The sequence below is a fragment of the Schistocerca serialis genome, chromosome 7, assembly GCF_023864345.2.
Source record: "Schistocerca serialis cubense isolate TAMUIC-IGC-003099 chromosome 7, iqSchSeri2.2, whole genome shotgun sequence".
NCBI lineage: Eukaryota > Metazoa > Arthropoda > Insecta > Orthoptera > Acrididae > Schistocerca > Schistocerca serialis.
The window spans coordinates 100177893-100198031 of NC_064644.1; the positions used below are offsets into that span (position 1 = coordinate 100177893).

The 20139-nt window shown below is 42.7% G+C and overlaps 2 protein-coding genes across 3 annotated transcripts in view; one reads left to right on the plus strand and one right to left on the minus strand.

Annotated features, from left to right (window-relative positions):
• LOC126412785 (pyruvate dehydrogenase protein X component, mitochondrial-like) overlaps positions 1-18497 on the minus strand; it is a 140608-nt gene extending 122111 nt beyond the window's left edge. For both annotated transcript variants that reach the window (XM_050082559.1, XM_050082558.1), the window contains exons 1-2: positions 18157-18497; positions 17811-17992 (exon numbers count right to left, since the gene is read on the minus strand). In XM_050082559.1, coding sequence (XP_049938516.1) covers positions 17811-17992; positions 18157-18283 — 309 coding nt within the window. In that variant the 5' untranslated portion in view covers positions 18284-18497. The remainder of the gene's footprint in view (positions 1-17810; positions 17993-18156) is intronic.
• A 61-nt stretch (positions 18498-18558) lies between these two features.
• Positions 18559-19912, plus strand: LOC126412786 (succinate dehydrogenase assembly factor 2, mitochondrial-like). Its single transcript, XM_050082560.1, has 3 exons — positions 18559-18716; positions 18792-18943; positions 19132-19912. Exons 1-3 carry the CDS (start codon positions 18669-18671, stop codon positions 19403-19405), a joined length of 474 nt encoding a protein of 157 aa, XP_049938517.1. The 5' UTR covers positions 18559-18668; the 3' UTR covers positions 19406-19912.
• The last annotated feature ends 227 nt before the right edge of the window (positions 19913-20139 follow it).

The following is a 20139-nucleotide window of genomic DNA, read 5'->3' on the forward strand; positions in this document are numbered from 1 at the left end:
CTCGCACTGCTGGAGTGCAAATAGAGGCGTGGGGTGACGTCGGGGAAATACAACCTCTGTGCGCTGTTGACGACACGTGCGGCATGTCCCCACCCGCCGACGTGGCCACAGTACGCTCCCACGCGCAGCCTCAGCCTAACCGTAAACCACCCTCTAAGAAACTGCAGCAAAACCCCTGGCAACTTCCTTCATGTCCGCGGTGTTTTACGAAACATTCACAAGAGGATTGTCCCCAACGTTGGGCCATGTGTCACAATTGCAAAACGAAGGGTCATGTGTCTTCCGTTTGCAAATCCGACCACATACATGATGTTCATGACCGTGACACTGACTCTGTTTCTGTGTTGTCTGTCAATTGTACTTCTTCCCTTTCATGGAAGTTATTCCTCACTGTCCAAATACTTGGTCGGGATGTTCGCATGCAGGTGGATACTGGTTCTGCAGTCACTATCATCAATTCTCAGACGTATCTTCAGTTGGGTTCTCCAACCTAATCACCTGTCACTAGGCAATTACGGACGTACAATAAACAGAAGATTTCTCTCTTGGGACAATTTGATGCTGAGGTATCTTACAAATCTGTCGTTCACACTGTTCCCATATTTGTGGTCGACCATAGTAACGCGTAGAATCTTTTTGGTTTCGAAGCCTTTCGCGTTTTTAGGTTCTCCATAGATGACTCTGTCAATATTGTCTCTGACGCTATTCCTTACACTCACTTGGATTCCTTGTCGACGACATTTTTGTCCCGTTTTTCTCCTGGGTTAGGCCGTGCAAACAAATTTGAAGCTCATATCACGCTCAAACCTACTGCTCAGCCTTAGTTCTTTTGGGCTCGGCCCATTCCTGTGGCCCTTCGTGATCAGGTCAAACGGGAGCTGGATCGTCTCACTGCTTCATGGATCTTGCTTCCTGTCACTTCCAGTGAGTGGTCCTCGCCTGTCGTTGTCGTTGCTAAGCCCAATGGCGATATTTGTCTCTGTGGCGAATTCAAAGCCCCGACCTGAAGAATTGTTCACTAAACTTGCTGGAGGCCAGTATTTTTCTAAAATTGACCTGTCAGAAGCTTATCATCAACTTCCTCTCGACGCTGCTTCCTGGCAGTTCCTGATCCTTGACACGCCTTTCGGCCTCTATCAATACCAACGATTGCCATTCGCGGTTGCCAGCGCCCCTGCTCTCTTTCAGCGATTCTTGGAACAATTATTGCTCCCTGTCCCTGGGTGTATCAATTACATGGACGACATTGTTGTCAATGGCTACACCAGTGAAGAACATCTTCAGAATCTCCGCACACTTTTTCATGTCTTAGAGACTGCCAGTCTTAAGTGTAACCTTCAAAAATTAAAATTTTTTCAGGCATCTACCACATACTTGGGGTTTCAACTCTCTCGGGATGGTATTCGTCTGCTTCAGCAAACTGTCGCTGCGATCGATGCCCTTCCTCGCCCTACATCTGTTAAGGAACTGCAGGCCTTCTTGGGGAAAATAGCATACTATCAAAGGTTTTTACCGTCGGCGGCTTCGGTGGCTCAGCCGTTGCATCGCCTGTTGCACAAAAACGTGCCCTTTCACTGGTCCGCGCCATGCGATGCAGCTTTCCAGAACTTGAAGACTATGTTGAGACAGGCCCCGTGCCTGGCTACTTATCGACCTGGGCAACATCTTGTTCTTGCCACTGACGCCTCTCAATATGGGGTTGGTGCAGTCCTTGCGCACTATTTTTCTGACGGTTCTGAACAACCCATTGCTTATGCCTCCTAAACGCTCACGGAAGCCCAACGAAAATATTCTCAAATTGAAAAAGAAGCTTTGGCCATTATTTATGCTCTTCATAAGTTTGGTGTTTTTCTTTATGGATCCAAATGTCATCTTGTTACGGACCACAAACCACTTGTTTCCTTGCTCCATCCATCAACGTCGCCTCCCGACAAGGCTGCACACCGCCTCCAGCATTGGGCTCTTTACTTGTCTCGTTTCAATTATGACATTCATTTCCGGCCGACGGCTCAACATGCGAATGCTGATGCACTGTCTCACCTTCCCATGGGTCCTGATCTGGCATTCGATTAGGACGAACTTTTGTGTTTCCACCTGGATGTCGCCGAGCAGCGGGTTGTGGACGGGTTCCCCATCACCGGGGACCGGCTGACGGCTGCTACAGGTTCTGATCCTACCCTCTCCTGGGCTTTAAGCTGTATTCAGAAGGGTTGCCCAGATCGTCTGTCCGCTAAGATTTCCATTGCGGAACTACTACGCTTTGCGCTACCGCCTCACGGCTAGGGATGGTGTTATCCTCCTTTCCAACGACAATCCTTCGCCGCTGGTTGTGGTACCTGCGTCTTTGCGTGCGTCGGACTTGCGCCTCCTTCACCAAGGGCACTGGGGTGTCTCTTGCACAAAATCTCTGGCGCACCGTCATGTGTACTGGCCTGGCATCGACTCTGAAATCGCACACATGGTCGCTGCCTGCAGCCCTTGTGCATGACAGGCCGCCGCCCCAAAGTCATCTTTGTCACCGTGGCCTTCTCCTGAGAAGCCCTGGGAGCGTAGTCATGCTGACTTCGTGGGACCTTTTTTAGGTACTTATTGGCTACTCGTAATTGACACATACTCTAACTTTCCTTTCATTGTCCATTGCACGTCGCCTACCACTGCGGCAACCACACATGCTCTAGCTCGCATTTTCTCTTTGGAAGACCTTCTCTCTACTCTTGGTACTGATAATGGTCCGCAATTTGCCTCTTCCGAATTTGCGGATTTTTGTGCCCGTCACGGTGTCATGCATGTCACAGCCCCTCCGTTCCATCCACAGTCAAACGGTGAGACTGAACGACTGGTCCGCACATTTAAGGCTCAGATGAGGAAACTCCCGACTTCTTCTGTGCTTCTCCAATTTCTGGCTTCTTACTGTTTCACCCCCATGGGCGACCACAGCCCAGCTGAGCTCTTACATGGCCGACAGCCCCGCACACTACTTCATCTTCTGCGGCCTTCCACCTCACGGCCGCGGGTGCCTTCACTTGGCCGGTTCACCGCCGGCGACCTTGTATGGGTACGGGGATATGGCAGGCAGCCAAAATGGAGTCCTGGCCGCATCTTACAACACCGTGGCCGAAGCCTGTATGAAATTCAGATGGACAAGGGTGATGCTGTGCATCATTCGGAAGAACGGACGCCACCAGGAGACGTGCCCATACAGGAACCGGATGACCATCACCTGTCGGAGCAACTCTACTCGCCTCCTTCTCCTATGGACGCCGACACATCGCCCATGTCTCCTGTTATAACAACCGGACTTGCCACAACGGGCAGATTGGTGCACGGGGCCCCAGCAGATTCGACCCCTATGTCTCCTGTAATCTCGACCCGTTATCATCGGGGACACTTCCGTCCGTACGGAAAGCCTCCTCCTCGAGATTTTACAGCCAGTCAAACAACACCTATGGACGTTAGCAATCTACAGGCCACCTCCATCATGACCAGTGCAAAAACATCAAAGGGGGAAAAGTTTTGTGACTCGCCGATCTTTCAAAGTGCCGCCGCGCAGTTACACGCGTCCTCTACATACGGCGCTGTCTGCCAGCCACGCAGCAGCAGCGCCACCTAAGCGGCCAGCTAGCCAGCGGCCGCTAGACTTGGACTCAGTACTGATTTGACTGTTACCGTGTACACATGTCTTACTTTGTCTACTTGATCTGTGACTTACATGTATTGTGTTGTCTCTGAAATATATGTGTTCAACTTGACGTTATAACACAAATATTGATTCCAAGTACCAGGTTTTTGCTCAATGTGAAGGTTTGAAGCAAAAGCAAAGTGAGAGATTTGAGTGAGATTAATACTCAATACATGGTTGTAAAATAAAGTAGAAAAGTGGAAGAAACCAAAAGCAGTGTTCTATTAAGTAAAAAGCATTAAAAAGTGTAGGTTCTTCACACCATATGAATTTTATTATTATTATTATTATTATTATTGTGAGTGACTCCTGGGATGTTCAATTGTTTTTGACGAGTTATTATGTAATGCGTTGAGACCATATGTTGATGACATATACGGAGTAAAAACCAGTTATTATACCAACTGCATGACTGGAGGTTGAAAGTTGTTGTTGTGGTCTTCAGTCCTGAGACTGGTTTGATGCAGCTCTCACTGCTACTCTATCCTCTGCAAGCTTCTTCATCTCCCAATACGTACTGCAGCCTACATCCTTCTGAATCTGTTTAGTGTATTCATCTCTTGGTCTCCCTCTACGATTTTTAGCCTCCACACTGCCTTCCAATATTACATTGGTGATCCCTTGATGCCTCAGAACATGTCCTACCAACCGGTCCCTTCTTCTTGTCAAGTTGTGCCACAAACTCCTCTTCTCCCCAATCCTATTCGATACTTCCTCATTAGTTACGTGATCTACCCATCTAATCTTCAGCATTCTTCTGTAGCACCACATTTCAAAGGCTCTATTCTCTTCTTGTCCAAACTATTTATCGTCCATGTTTCACCTCCATACATGGCTACACTCCATACAAATACATTCAGAAACGACTTCCTGACATTTAAATCTATACTCGATGTTAACAAATTTCTCTTCTTCAGAAACGCTTTCCTTGCCATTCCCAGTCTACATTTTATATCCTCTCTACTTCGACCATCATCAGTTACTCTGCTACCCAAATAGCAAAACCCCCTTACTACTTTAAGCGTCTCATTTCCTAATCTAATTCCCTCAGCATCACCCGACTTAATTCGACTACATTCCATTATCTTCGTTTTGCTTTTGTTGATGTTCATCTTATATCCTCCCTTCAAGACACTGTCCATTCCGTTCAACTGCTCTTCAAAGTCCTTTGCTGTCTCTGACAGAATTACAATGTCATCGGCAAACCTCAAAGTTTTTATTTCTTCTCCATGGATTTTAATACCTACTCCGAATTTTTCTTTTGTTTCCTTTACTGCCTTCTCAATATACAGATTGAATAACATCAGGGAGAGGCTACAACCCTGTCTCACTCCCTTCCCAACCACTGCTTCCCTTTCGTGCCCCTCGACTCTTATAACTGTCATCTGGTTTCTGTACAAATTGTAAATAGCTTTTCGCTCCCTGTATTTTACCCCTGCCACCTTCAGAATTTGAAAGAGAGTATTCCAGTTAACATTGTCAAAAGCTTTCTCTAAGTCTACAAATGCTAGAGACGTAGGTTTGCCTTTCCTTAATCTAGCTCCTAAGATAATTCGTAGGGTCAGTATTGCCTCACGTGTTCCCATATTTCTACAGAATCCAAACTGATCTTCCCCGAGGTCTGCTTCTACCAGTTTTTCCATTCGTCTGTACAGAATTCGCGTTAATATTTGGCAGCTGTGACTTATTAAACTGATAGTTCGGTAATTTTCACATCTGTCAACGCCTGCTTTCTTTGGGATTGGAATTATTATATTCTTCTTGAAGTCTGAGGGTATTTCGCCTGTCTCATACATTTTGCTCACCAGATGGTAGAGTTTTGTCAGGACTGGCTCTCCCAAGGCTGTCAGTAGTTCTAATGGAATGTTGTCTACTCCTGGGGCCTTGTTTCGACTTAGGTCTTTCAGTGCTCTGTCAAACTCTTCACGTAGTATTGTATCTCCCATTTCATCTTCATCTACATCCTCTTCCATTTCCATAATATTGTCCTCAAGAACATCGCCCTTGTATAGTCCCTCTATATACTCCTTCCACCTTTCTGCTTTCCCTTCTTTGCTTAGAACTGGGTTTACATCTGAGCCCTCGATACTCATACAAGTGGTTCTCTTTTCTCCAAAGGTCTCTTTAATTTTCCTGTAGGCAGTATCTATCTTACCCCTAGTGAGATAAGCCTCTACATCCTTACATTTGTCCTCTAGCCATGCCTGCTTAGCCATTTTGCATTTCCTGTCGATCTCATTTTTGAGACGTTTGTATTCCTTTTTGCCTGCTTCATTTACTGCATTTTTATATTTTCTCCTTTCATCAGTTAAATTCAGTATTTCTTCTGTCACCCAAGGATTTCTACTAGCCCTCTTCTTTTTACCTACTTGATCCTCTGCTGCCTTCGCTACTTCATCCCTCAAAGCTACCCATTCTTCTTCTACTGTATTTCTTTCCCCCTTTCTTGTCAATTGTTCCTTTATGCTCTTCCTGAAACTCTCTACAACCTCTGGTTCTTTCAGTTTATCCAGGTCCCATCTCCTTAAATTCCCACCTTTTTGCAGTTTCTTCAGTTTTAATCTACAGGTCATAACCAATAGATTGTGGTCAGTGTCCACATCTGCCCCTGGAAATGTCTTACAATTTAAAAGCTGGTTCCTAAATTTCTGTCTTACCATTATATAATCTATCTGACATCATCTAGTATATCCAGGGTTCTTCCATGTATACAACCCTCTTTCATGATTCTTGAACCACGTGTTAGCTATGATTAAGTTATGCTCTGTGCAAAATTCTACCAGGCGGCTTCCTCTTTCATTTCTTAGCCCCAATCCATATTCACCTACTATGTTTCCTTCTCTCTCTTTTCCTACTCTTGAATTCCAATCACCCATGACTATTAAATTTTCGTCTCCCTTCACTACCTGAATAATTTCTTTTATCTCATCACACATTTCATCAATTTCTTCGTCATCTGCAGAGCTAGTTGGCATATAGACTTGTACTACTGTTGTAGGCATGGGCTTCGTGTCTATCTTGGCCACAATAATGCGTTCACTGTGTTGTTTGTAGTAGCTTACACGAACTCCTATTTTTTTATTCATTATTAAACCTACTCCTGCATTACCCCTATTTGATTTTGTATTTATAACCCTGTATTCACCTGACCAAAAGTCTTGTTCCTCCTGCCACCGAACTTCGCTAATTCCCACTATATCTAACTTTAACCTATCCATTTCCCTTTTTAAATTTTCTAATCTACCTGCCCGATTAAGGGATCTGACATTCCACACTCCGATCCGTAGAACGCCAGTTTTCTTTCTCCTGATAATGACATCCTCCTGAGTAGTCCCCGCCCGGAGATCCGAATGGGGGACTATTTTACCTCCGGAATATTTTACCCAAGAGGACGCCATCATCCGTTAATCATACAGTAAAGCTGCATGCCCTCTGGAAAAATTACGGCTGCAGTTTCCCCTTGCTTGCAGCCGTTTGCAGTACCAGCACAGCAAGGCTGTTTTGGTTAATGTTACAAGGCCAGATCAGTCAATCATCCACACTGTTGCCCCTGCAACTACTGAAAAGGCTGCTGCCCCTCTTCAAGAACCACATGTTTGTCTGGCCTCTCAACAGATACCCCTCCGTTGTGGTTGCACATACAGTAAAGCTATCTGTGTCGCTGAGGCACGCAAGCCTCCCCACCAACGGCAAGGTCTATGGTTCATTGGGGGGGGGGGGGGGGGGAGGTTGAAAAGTGTAACAAAAATAAGCTCAGAAACAATCATATTCAACCCAGTGGAGATTACATAAATATTGCTAGGCAAACCTCCACACAGTCTGGTTAGGTTAGGTAGAATAATGTGATCAAGATCTCTTTTATAAAGAAACTACTATGCAATTTTTTAGGTAAAATGTGACTGAGCTATAGTTTTATAACATAAATAATAGATTTGCAAAAATATTAAACACTAAATTAAATTAAGAAGACAGTTAAAAAACTGAATTTGCAATCAAGGGGGAGGATTTTTTATTTATAATCCTGTATTCACCTGACCAGAAGTCTTATTCCTCTTGCTATCGAACTTCACTAATTCCAACTACATCTAACTTTAACCTATCCATTTCCCTTTATAAATTTTCTAATCTACCTGCCCGATAAAGGGATCTAACATTCCATACACCAATCTGTAGAAGGACAGTTTTGTTTCTCATGATAATGGCGTCCTCCTGAGTAGTCCCCACCCGGAGATCCAAATGGAGGATTATTTTACCTCCAGAATTTTTTACCCCAAGGATGCCACCATCATTTAACCGTACAGTAAAGCTGCATGCCCTCGGGAAAAATTACAACTGTAGTTTCCTCTGCTTTCAGCCGTTCACAGTACCAGCACAGCAATGCTGTTTTGGTTAATGTTGCAAGGCCAGTTCAATCAATCATTCAGACTACTGCCCCTGCAACTACTGAAAAGGCTGCTGCTCTTCTTCAAGAACCACATGTTTGTCTGGCCTCTCAACAGATACCCCTTCGTTGTGGTTGCACCTATGGTACAGCTATCTGTATCGCTGAGGTATGCAAGCCTCCCCACCAATGGCAAGGCCCATGGTTCATGGTTTTTATAAATACAAAACATACACAAATAGGATACTACAACTGTTGCACAATTTAACATTTGCTGTGTCATACACAAAACAATATCTCACAGGCCATACCTACTGTAAGACTAGAAGAAGGATACATTGATAAGATACATCCAGAGATAGCAGGGAACAGTTAATTTGGTAATGGAGGAAAGTGTGGGGGTAAACATTGTTGAGGGAGGCCAAAGCTTGAACACAATAAGGAAGTTAAAGTAGGATTGCAGTAAGCATGCAGGGGTGAAAAGCCTTGCACAACACAGTCTAGCATGGACAACTGCATAAAATCTGTCTTCCGGCGATAATAACAAAAACAACCACCACAACAACAACTATGAACAGCTGAGAATCAAAGTAATAAAGTACTCTAAAAACATAAAGCATCTTGGGAACTAACAGACAAACAATGTAAAACACAGAACCATTAAGTATTAAACATGATGGTAACACAATGAAAAAAACACACACACACACACACACACACACACAGGCACAGGCAGGCGCCCATGCGCATACGCTCACACACACATCCCCTGCATCCACCTCCTCTTCCCCACAGTCTCCCCTTTCATCTGTCCCGCCATCCCGCACCAATCCCTTAACCCATGTCACTGTGTACCACAAACTCACCAGTTCCAATGCCTGTGTGCCACATTTCTACCCTGTGCACCTACTGGCCCCCCCTTCCCATGTTCCTATCTCACTCACCTGCTGTCTCCCTCTGAGCAATCAGCCACTCTTCCCCAACATACCACGCTGCCCCCTTGCCTCTTTTCTCTCCTCAACCACTCCTCCCGAGACTGCACATCACCACACTGTACTAGCCAAATGCATCAGTGTACGTGTACGTGTACGTGTGTGTGTGTGTGTGTGTGTGTGTTAGCACACGCGCGTGCGCATGTGTGTGTACGCGTACGCGTGCACATCCCCTCTAGCTCGACAAAGAATTCATCCAAAAGCTAGCAATGTTTTCAGTCTTCCCTGTGTGCCTGTCGGTGATTCAATGTTTCCAGTACCTTGTGAGTTGTTGCCTTTACTCCAAAATTGTTTATATTCTGCCAGGACTTTCTGTACCTCAATGATGACTGCTTAAAACTGAGGGTGGTCAAATCAAGGTTTAAAAAGGGAAGTAAGGAAGACAGACATCATTTATCTCCATTTTCACCAGATATTTGAAAGTGCTACTCTGTCTCAGCTTAATGGCTTCTTCACGAAATGCAAACTGCTTACACAATAACAAGTTTTCATGGAGAATTTAGCCACAAGAGCACAAAGAAAACTTTGTAATTAGATTTTCTGTTATGGTCACTACTCCAAAATAAATATCTTACTGTTAAAATAATATTTTAGATTTGAATTGGACTGATTTTGTTGCCCAAAATCAAAACATTCACAAGAGTGTAAAATTTGCATAAGCAACACATATACAAAGTAGATAATAAATACAGTACATATATAATTAAACTATAATTAAAAATTATGTTCAAAGAATTCTTCCAGGGAACAAAAACAATTTTGAATTAATAAATTACTTGTAACTTTTTTAAACTTCTCCAGCTCTTAACTGAATATGGTAATTTATAAAATAATCTAATGGATGTAAGTGTCAAGATGTATACAATTTTAGTATAAAGACAGCAGCCTGGGTATGTGGTGGGGGTATGGAGCTAGCAGGAGTGGGGAGCGAGTAGGATAGCATGGCAGTGGTGGGGGAAGATGCTGTGCTGCCTGTAGGAGCATGCAGAGAGATGGTGGGGACAGGATACGGCTGCTAGATGCAGTGTGCGGACGTTGTGTGGGGTCAGGTGTGGGGTTTGGAGGGGAAGGGACAGGAGAAAGGTAGAGAAGGGGAAAAGAATAGTAGGTGCACTGGTGGGATGAAGGCCGGAGTGGTACTGGTGTGGAAGCAGGGAAAGGGATGAGTACACAGAGGATAGAGAGGGATAAGTACATAGAGGACAGGGACTGGCGAAAGTTGAAGCTATGGGGGTTACGGGAACGAAGTACTGTATTTTATGGACTATAAGACACTACACATTATAAGATACATCTAAATTTTTAAGGAGTTTTTTTAAAAAATAACATTTCTACCATTTTTATTATTAGACTGCAAAGCCAGATTGAAAAACATCTTAGTTCATAAAACCAATCTGACCTTTAAGATACCTGAAAATTGTCATCTAAAATTTCTTCTCCTCCTCCTTCCTCTTTGTTGTCACCATCATCCTCTTCATAGATAAAATGGTCTCCACTAACTTATGCTGCACTTCTTGAAATATATAACAACAATGTCTTGCCTCACTCTAGACCAACGTTTTATCCGACACACTTGTTTGATAGTAGGTCATTTTCAAGCTCCCTGCGGTGAGAATTCATGTTGGGTTTCATCCATCATCTGCTTGTTCCATTCCTCTCTCATACACTTTAAATGGTTTATTTATCAAGACGTCAAGAGGTTGCAACTGTAAAGTAAGTCCTCCCAGAATAACAGCAAGCTCTGTATTTCCCCGTACCAATTTCTATTTGACATTATTTTTCAAATCATTGCTAAACTCATATAGCACAAGAAGAGAACTCTCCTTCAATAAAGCACCTTTCCTTCTTTTCCACACACCGTTAATCCATAATTTCATACCAGCCTTGTCCACCCAACCCTTGTTATGTACATGAATAACAACACCTGGCGGTATTTCAGAAGGTTTTGGCATTGTTTTGCACTTGAAAATGATCATTTGGATTAAGTTTAGCACCATCAACACAACACGAAAGGAACTTGTGCATTTTTTCATGTCCGCTTGTTTTTATAGTTACAGTTTTAACACCTTTCATGGCAATAGTTCTGTTACTTGGCATGTCAAATGTCAGAGAAGTTTCATCCATATTCGCTATTTGGCTTAGTTCCAAAGTGGTTTTCTCTCAGTTTTGAATAACAAAATGATGAAAAAATAATCCTCTCTCTTCATACTCTTGTGGCATTTTCTAAGATATTTTGGATCTGGTTCGCCTGCTAAGTCTGTGGCACTTCATAAACCTATAGGCCAACCAATTCCACCCTTAAAGTCTGTTAAGTTCCACTGTACCACTAGCTTATGAGCATGTATTTGAATTATTTTTGTATTAATTCCACTGCCATTTTGACGGTGTCCTTCGATCCATTTCAATACGTACATCACCTTCTAGTTTTGACCATTTTGCATTCAGCTCTCTATTTGCACATTTAGTCTTCCTCATTTTTTCCATTTTTCTTTACTAGCTGACCAATCCCAAACGGCTTTTTCTGTTGGTGGGCGGCTGAAATGTTGCTCAGCTGCTATGTTTCCATATTCTTCTGCATATGTTATTACTTTTGAAATATAGCCTGCATCCTATGAATACCTTGTATTTCCATCCATTATCAAACTAGCTACTAACAAAAATTTTATACTGTTACCAATATCACAAATCACTTTCAGTTCAATACAATGGCACTGTGGACTGCAATGATGCATCACAGGCTAGACAGTGTTCTAGATTTGGATGGCGGGGCAGGAGGGAGACAGTGTTAGCAAGCTTGTGAATCCCGCAACTCATGTTCAACGCATGGGTGCACTGCTGCTGCAAGTTGAATCCAATGTTGCCAACAACCAAGGCAGGTTTCTCGCGGCATCGAATATATGGTCTTTTTAAGACTACTGGGAATTTTATATCAAACACTGGCCATTTTTACATTAATTCTGAGTATAAGACGCACCTGAATTTTGGAGGCAACTTTTTGAAGAAAGGAGGAGGATGAGGAGGATGTTAGTGTTTAACGTCCCGTCGACAACGAGGTCATTAGAGACGGAGCGCAAGCTCGGGTTAGGGAAGGATGGGGAAGGAAATCGGCCGTGCCCTTTCAAAGGAACCATCCCGGCATTTGCCTGAAACGATTTAGGGAAATCACGGAAAACCTAAATCAGGATGGCTGGAGACGGGATTGAACCGTCGTCCTCCCGAATGCGAGTCCAGTGTGCTAACCACTGCGCCACCTCGCTCGGTTTTGAAGAAAAAAGTGCATCTTATAGTCCATAAAATATAGTGTGTGTTGTAGAGAGAGTTCCCGCCTGCTCAGTTCGGAAACCCGGGTGTTGGTAACTAGAATACAGATGGTGCAGGCTACGAAACAATCATTAAAATGAAGCACATCATGTTGGAGAGCATGTTCAGCAACTAGGTAGCTCTCTTGGCCACAGTTTGGAGATAGGCATTTCTGAGGACAGACAGCCTGTTAGTTTTCATAGCCATGTAAAAAGTGGGACAGTGGTTGCAGCTTAATTTATAGTTTATAAATTACATGGCTTCTTTCACATGTGGCCTGCCTCTTATGGTGTAGGGGGACGCCTGGGACCGGACTGAAAAAGGTGATAGTGGGAGGAAGTATGGAACAGATCTTGCATCTAGGTCTATTGCAGGGACATGAGCCATGAGGCGAAAGGTTGGGAGCAGGGTAGAATGGGGATGGACAAGTATACTGGGTAGGTTTGGGGGCAGCAGAATACCACTGTGGGAGGGGAGGAGTGGATAGTGAGGAGGATGTTCCTCATTTCAGGACATGACAAGGGGTAGTCAAAATCCTGGTGCAGAATGTGGTTCAGTTGTTCCAGTCCTGAATAGTAATGAGTCATGCGAGGAAAGTTCCTTTATGGCCGGACAGTTTGTATCTGGGAGTTGGTTGGCAACTCTCTGGCCACAAAGGAACACTCCCCTCATGACTCCATTACTATCCAGGACTGAAGCAACCGATTACATTCTCCGACAGTGTTTCAACTACCTCTCATCATGCCTTCAAATGAGGATTATCCTTCCCACCCATTCCAAAGTGGTATTCTGCTGCCCACCAAAACTACACAACATCCTCACCCTATTCTACTCCAGCCCTGCTCCCAACTCCTTGCCTCATAGCTTATATCCCTACAATGCACCTAGATGCAAGACCTGTCCCATACATACTTCCACTACTACCTACTCCACTCCTGTCACAGTTATCACTTACAACCCCCTCTCCCCCTAAAGGTGGAGCCACCTTTGAAAGCAGTCATGTGATGTAAAAATTAGGTTGAAACCATCATGCACCTTTCTACACAGACATGACAAATAATAAGCTGTCGACCCACATGAATGGCCATGGCCACACTGTGGCCAGGAGACAGCTGGATCACCCAGTTGCTGAACATTCCATGCAAAGATCATGTGCTTCACTTTAATGACTGCATCACAGCGTATGCCATCTGGATTCTCCCTACTAGCTCTTCTTAACTGTGCAAGTGGACACACTCCCTACAACACACCCTTCAGTCCCGTAACCACCCTGACTTCAACCTTTGCTTGTCCCTGTCCTCCACCTACCCATACCACTGCAGCTACAGCACTACACAGGCCTTCTGTTCCACCAATGCACTGACTAGTCTTTTCTCTTTCTTTACTACTCTCCCCTCTCTTCTTCCTTTCCCCCTCCCCATCACTCCTCCCTTCCCTTAGCTCAGCCTTCTGACACTGCACCCCTGTCTTGTCCCCATTACGTCTCTGCACGCTTCCATAGGGAACTCAGCATCTGCCCCCCACCCCTACCCAGCTATACCTCCCCCTCCCTATCCGCACCTCTCACTTACCCCAGCATCCACCCCAACAACAGAAGGCTGCTGACATCAGACATTCTACTTTGGAAGAAAGATTAAGTCTGAAAGCTTTAAAATTTTACCAGGCTTTTTCACTGTGCCTGTTTGCGACTCAACTGTTCCTCTATGTGGTCAGTAGCAATCTAATCCTTCAATTTTGCTAGGCAAGTAATTCATATACAAAGCGTTAACTAATACGCAGGATGCCCCTGGAGGATTGCTAGAGGACTTAAAAAGAAGCAAAAAAATTGCCAATTCTTTTTATTTCCTTAGTTACAGACACTTTTTTGTTGTTACATGTTGATTTGTTTCTTTTTGTTTTCAAATTTCCAGCTTGGTTCTACAGAGATTTTTTCTTTTCAAATGCTATTTGTTTTGGGAAGTGTAAAGTCAAAGTCCTCTAATGGTTATCTTAATTGCTGGTACTAATAAATAAATAAATGCTTTTAGTATTGAGAACACAATCAGTAGTGAAAGCTTACTGTACAGTACTTACTGAGCTAATGTTTAGTGTGTAATGTACATTCTTCCACCATGAGGAAGTGAATCAGCTATTTTCAAGAGAGGTGCCACCGAACAAGTGTGCTTTAGTGACCTCAGCTGGAGTGCAATGTGTTGTGCCTGGTTTCCAGTCACAGGCATGATGCCTGCTCAGTCATACTCTTACTGGTCTTGTGCGTTATCATACACTTCTGTCTAATCAACACATGGTAAACATGCTCTCGACGTATGGACTGGCAATGCACCGGACATATGGACTGGTAGTGCATCTGAGACCAGACATTGTTACGCTGAAAAATTTCCTAACAGACATTTGAAATGGAAATGAAGTCCCATGCTTCTTTATAGAGCGTAGGGGAGTGATGCGGGAGACCCGCACCGCCTTACGAGGCAAGGTCCTAGTGGAGGTGGTTTGCCATTGCCTTCCTCCGACCGTAATGGGGATGAATGATGATGATGAAGACAACACAACAAAACCCAGTCATTTCAAGGGAAAATCCCTGACCCCTCCGGGAATCGAACCCGGGACACCGTGCTTGGGAAGCGAGAACGCTACCGCGAGACCACGAGCAGCAGACAACAGACATTTACCAAACAATAAAAACTTTCAAACAATGTATGTATGTCTTGTGGAGAAAGGCTCTTTACAGTAAAGGTCATTACATTGTGGAAGACCAAACAGTGTTAGAACATCTGATTTGAAGATCGAGTACTTCATCATATTGAGGACAATAAGGCAGAAGCACCACAGAAATATCCAAAATTGAGTATGTGATTCACGAGACAGTGAGGAAAGTGTTCAGAGAGCAACTCCTTCATCCATGCTATCTTCAGAGAGTGCCACGTCTTAGTAAAACAGATTTTCTATTCAGAAAAGCTTTTTGTAGGCTACTTGGTTATTGGGTGTGTGTGCTCAGGACCAACACTTTCTGTCTGCCACACTATTCACTGATGACGCAGAGTTTATCAAGGATGTAGTGAAGCATTTTCACAACTCTCATGTATGGACAGGTAACAAATCTTTTGCAGTTTTGGAAATAAGACATCAACAAGAGTTTAGCAGTAATACATTGGCTGGCATAATTGGAGACAGTTTAATTAGACCTTCTGTTTTCCATGGAATAGCATCTGGAGTATCATACAGCGAATTTTTAATGGAACACTGACATGCTTCACTGGAAGATGTTCCACTAGACTTATGTCAGAACATGTGGTTCATGCATGATGGGAGACCACCTCATTTTGCTCGGCAAGCAAGAAAAATTTTACATAAGTGTTTCCCAAAAAAACCGATAGGTCATCAAGCAGCAATATCTTGTCCTGTAGTCTTCCTGATCCCAGTGCACTGGATTTTTATTTTGGGGCATTTAAAGGGTGTAGTGTATTCAAGACCTACTACAAATGCTGACATCCTTTGCCAATGGGTTCAAGGATTTCAGCATATACAGCAGACACCTGGAATATGAGAGCCAGTAGACAACCCCTGACGCAGCATTTAGAAGTTTGTGTTAAGAGCTGATGGTGGACCTTTTCAGCATTTCATTTAACCATCAGAAGACATTTGAAAAGAAAAAATACATGTCCTCTATCCATTCCTCAGATATTTTCCACATATTATTTAATACCCTGCATAATATAAACAGATGTGGTACCAAGATTGACCTCTGAGGAAAAGTGTACTTAACAGATTAGAAACTAGGATACTGGTTGCTGAAGTGCAGTAAACAGTTTGAGTTCAATTAAACAAGTGTGATTTGATCATTTCAACAGCAGGCATAGAAACTACAGTTTTTAGTTTGAGCAGTAGAGTATTGTGGCACACAGTGTCAAAAGCCTTTGATAAATTTAAAAAAAAGAACTTTGCATTTACAAAGCTTGGTTAATGATGATCGAAAAAGGTCGCCTGCAGAAAAAATTTATGTAGCCACAAACTTTTGTTCAGTGGTATGTGGGAGTGCTATGAACAACATACTAAACATCCTGACCAATGGGGTACGAGTGTTGGGTTGGTATAGCCTATACTTGAATGCCTCCAATGCTTTAGCCTCACAAAAACCAACTACAGGGTTTGCCATTACAAATGTGGTGATCTACCAGAATGTTCAATACAAGTCGTCTGCTCTGACCACTGACGTAGGAAACATGTGACAAATGTTGTAAACAATGTTCTTGACATTTTTTTCAGATGAGTCCAGCTACAGATCAGACTGTCAGCACAACCAGGATTTTTTAGTACCACATTCATTGGCTTCGCCAACTAGCAATCAAACTGTCACCTTCCAACCTAACCAAGTGTCATGACAAATAGATTTTTTTTTTCTTTAACATTCATTCACTTACCCAACTAACAACAAAAATGTGAGTATACACAGTAGATGGTGACACGCCTGCAGCCATTATCATTAGGTAACTGGCCAAAGCCATTAGCTCTTATCGAATATTCCTCTTGACTCTAAATGTGATCCCCAATTATCTGATGTTCATTCTGTTCTGAATAGTTTGTTATTGTGCCTCATCCCCTGCACTATTCAACCCAATGCTCTGCTGGTTATCGTTAGTTGACTACTTCCCCTCATCATGATGTTGGGTTCTGCGACTACGATCACTGGGGGTATTTCCATGTGCCAATCTATGTGACACTGCTAACCACCTGATGATGATGCTTTAACAAATCGAAACCAATCACGAATAAATTATCAATTAGCAGCTGTTTGCAGTTTTACTCCAGTTCAATTTATTATAAATTATTTACGTAGCTCAATAACAGCAGCACATATGATAATTTTTCCTAAACCCTAATTGGCAATTCCAAAGCAACCGAAACAGGTCATAATCTCTTACAAAGTTAATATTACTCAACACAAAGAGCACGTATGAGATGAGAACAGTATAACTGGAAACTTCTAAATGAGGTTCTTCATTAATTGATCACTGCACTGATTTGCTTTAAAGTTGATACCAAGCTGGATCCACTGACACTTTCTTTGTTATATATGAGGGCTAGTTTTGGTACCTGCAACCCACTACATCTATTAAGTGTCTATAAATTAAAATATTAACATATTAGCAATGAAACTGCTTAGCTTCGAGCATAGTGTCAGTGGAGACTACAAAACAGTACAGCAGATGAAGATGATGTTCAAAATGAGGCCTTTGGCAACTAACAGTTATTAAGAGCTACATACTGTCAAATTTGTCCTCTTTCCACATGAGTACAAAAGTGCTCATACACATGTGTTTGAGAGCTTTAACAGTTCCCTATGGGAGTTGTCTGCAATTATAATACTTGTCATGTGCCAATGTAGACAGTAGTAATTAATGTTGGCCTTTCACTTTACACTACGTCTGGCAATAACCACTCAGCTGCATATTTTACATACCAGGATTTTTGCAAGGACGCCCTCTTCTTCAGTTTCAAATGAGACAACAGCTTTGTCAGTCTGTATGTCACAAAGAACGTCACCTGGCTGAACAACATCTCCTTCCTTCTTCAACCATTTCACAATTGTCCCTTCTGACATGGTAGGGGAAAGTGAAGGCATCTTGATTTCTTGCCCAGCAACTGAAACATAACCAGCCCTGAATTACAACTGCGAGGTCACGTCGTGAAAATATTTTGTATATAAACTAAAATCTCCCGTTAACGCCGATTTAATTACTGCAACACAGATTCACGTTGTTTTGAAACACTAAACCGGTAAAATGAAATAGAATTAATTTACATACCACATAGCAAGTAAGAATTGTGGAAACATAGTTTCTGAGTAGCTGCCAAGCACCTAGGTTGTGTCAATAGTGAAAAAGCGTGCTTTTGAACCAACTGGGCAACGCGAATCCTCACAGCTGCAGCCATTATTTACTTCCTGACGACCGTAATTCGACCTTCATTCCAGTTCTGGTGTTCAAGATAATATAAATCAGTGCACATTAGTTGATTTTGCAGACGACGCAATTTTCTTCCTGTCACGCGAAGTGGAATTCAACTATCAACAATAAACACATTGTTAGCGCCATAAAAAACAATACGATCGGTGCTCGCCAAATGTAAGATATTTTTCTACCGGTGTTGGTATTGGCTGTTGGGTTTCAATTGTCTTTCACAGCCTGCGAAAATGTTGGAACACTGTGGTTATAATAAATAAAAGCACTAAATAAAACAAGCACACATCAAACAGCTGACGGAGAAACGCAGATCAGATTGACTGTGTTGCGAATATTGTGGAGAACGAAGTGTTATAATGTTTCCAGTGTTACTCAGCCGATGTGCACCGTGTCGGGGTATTCTGGTGCGTTTTATATGAAAATGCTTGTAATATTACTGTGGCATTTTCTGGAATATTGTACAATACTTGTTTTTACAGGCGACGGTCTGTCCTTGGGTAACGCGGCCTGTCTATCTTACGTCAGTTAAGTTCAGCAGTCAAGAACTCTTTCCGCCAGAAAATATTACTGAACCACAGATACCCCCATATAAGGAAAGGGTGGACGAACCAACTGACTTGAAAAGGGCCAGGTAATATTACCGTCATTTAAAATAGACGCTGCAAATAGCCCCTATTTGCCTCCCTGTGATTAGTGATTGACGATAACTTCCTACAGTGATTTATATATTAAAATACAGACTGCACATTAGTAAATATTAACAAAACACCGAATTCCAGATAACAATTATAACGTTAAAACATGCTTTTCTGTATGTAGGCTGCTGTACCAATCACGGAAGCGTGGTATGCTGGAGAATGGACTTCTGCTGAGTACTTTTGCAGCGAAACATCTCTCAAAAATGACGCCAGAATTGCTACAGCAGTACGATCGTCTTATCAATTTACCATCAAATGACTGGGACTTATATTACTGGGTTACTGGTGTTAAGCCAACTCCTGCAGAGTTCGAAAATGATGCTATGAAGCTGCTGAAAGAGCATGTACAAAACAAGGAGAGACAACTCCGGATTCGCCAGCCTGACCTTGACTAATTAACACATTTTTTATTTATTTTAAACTACCTATCTTCACATAAGTGAGGCATGTTCAGTATTCATTGTTTGCTTTAATGTACAACAGTTGTCAGTCCTAGCAGCCGAAATACCTCTCTCTCTTGTCGTCCCTCCCTCTCTCCCATACACACACATTTTATTAACAACAGCTCCTGGATAAGCACCTTTTGTCTCTGGAAGCCTAGTTTTACTGCCATTTAAATTGCATGATTTTGATTAATACTTGTTAATTATTTAATTAGAGAGGTCACACTAATCTAGTGAACAATACACTGTATTCAGTTACGAAATACTAACTTATTTATCAAGACAAGTGTAATGTGAATGTTTGGTGCTTTCATATTGTTTGTTTATAATATAAAATGTAGATAACTTTCACTGCACTCTCAGAGCTTCACTGGTGCAAACACACATACTGTGTAAATATGTATATTTGTTGTTATTCAATGTCCATAATTGATAATAAATTATAGCCACAAAAAATTGAGTCTTCATTGCTTTCAAAATTTTCAGCAGATACAGTCCTAAGATTGCAGGTTGTCCACATTTCTTGCTGGTATCCTACACGTGTGCTTGTCTGTAGAAGGAAATTTATTGCTTGTTGTGTAGCAAACACATTATTTATTACTCATTCTTTGCTTGTGAACTTCAGCTGTCAGTTTCCAGCAGAGAGTATTGTGTGCCAGATAATTTTATAAGCTGACATCTGTGTT

Excerpts from the sequence above, each read along its gene's own strand:
- LOC126412786 (XM_050082560.1), top strand. The coding sequence starts at position 18,669 with ATGTTTCCAGTGTTACTCAGCCGATGTGCACCGTGTCGGGGTATTCTG. Across the intron at positions 18,717-18,791 it reads CACCGTGTCGGGGTATTCTG|GCGACGGTCTGTCCTTGGGT; the intron begins GTGCGTTTTATA and ends TTGTTTTTACAG. Across the intron at positions 18,944-19,131 it reads ACTGACTTGAAAAGGGCCAG|GCTGCTGTACCAATCACGGA; the intron begins GTAATATTACCG and ends TTCTGTATGTAG.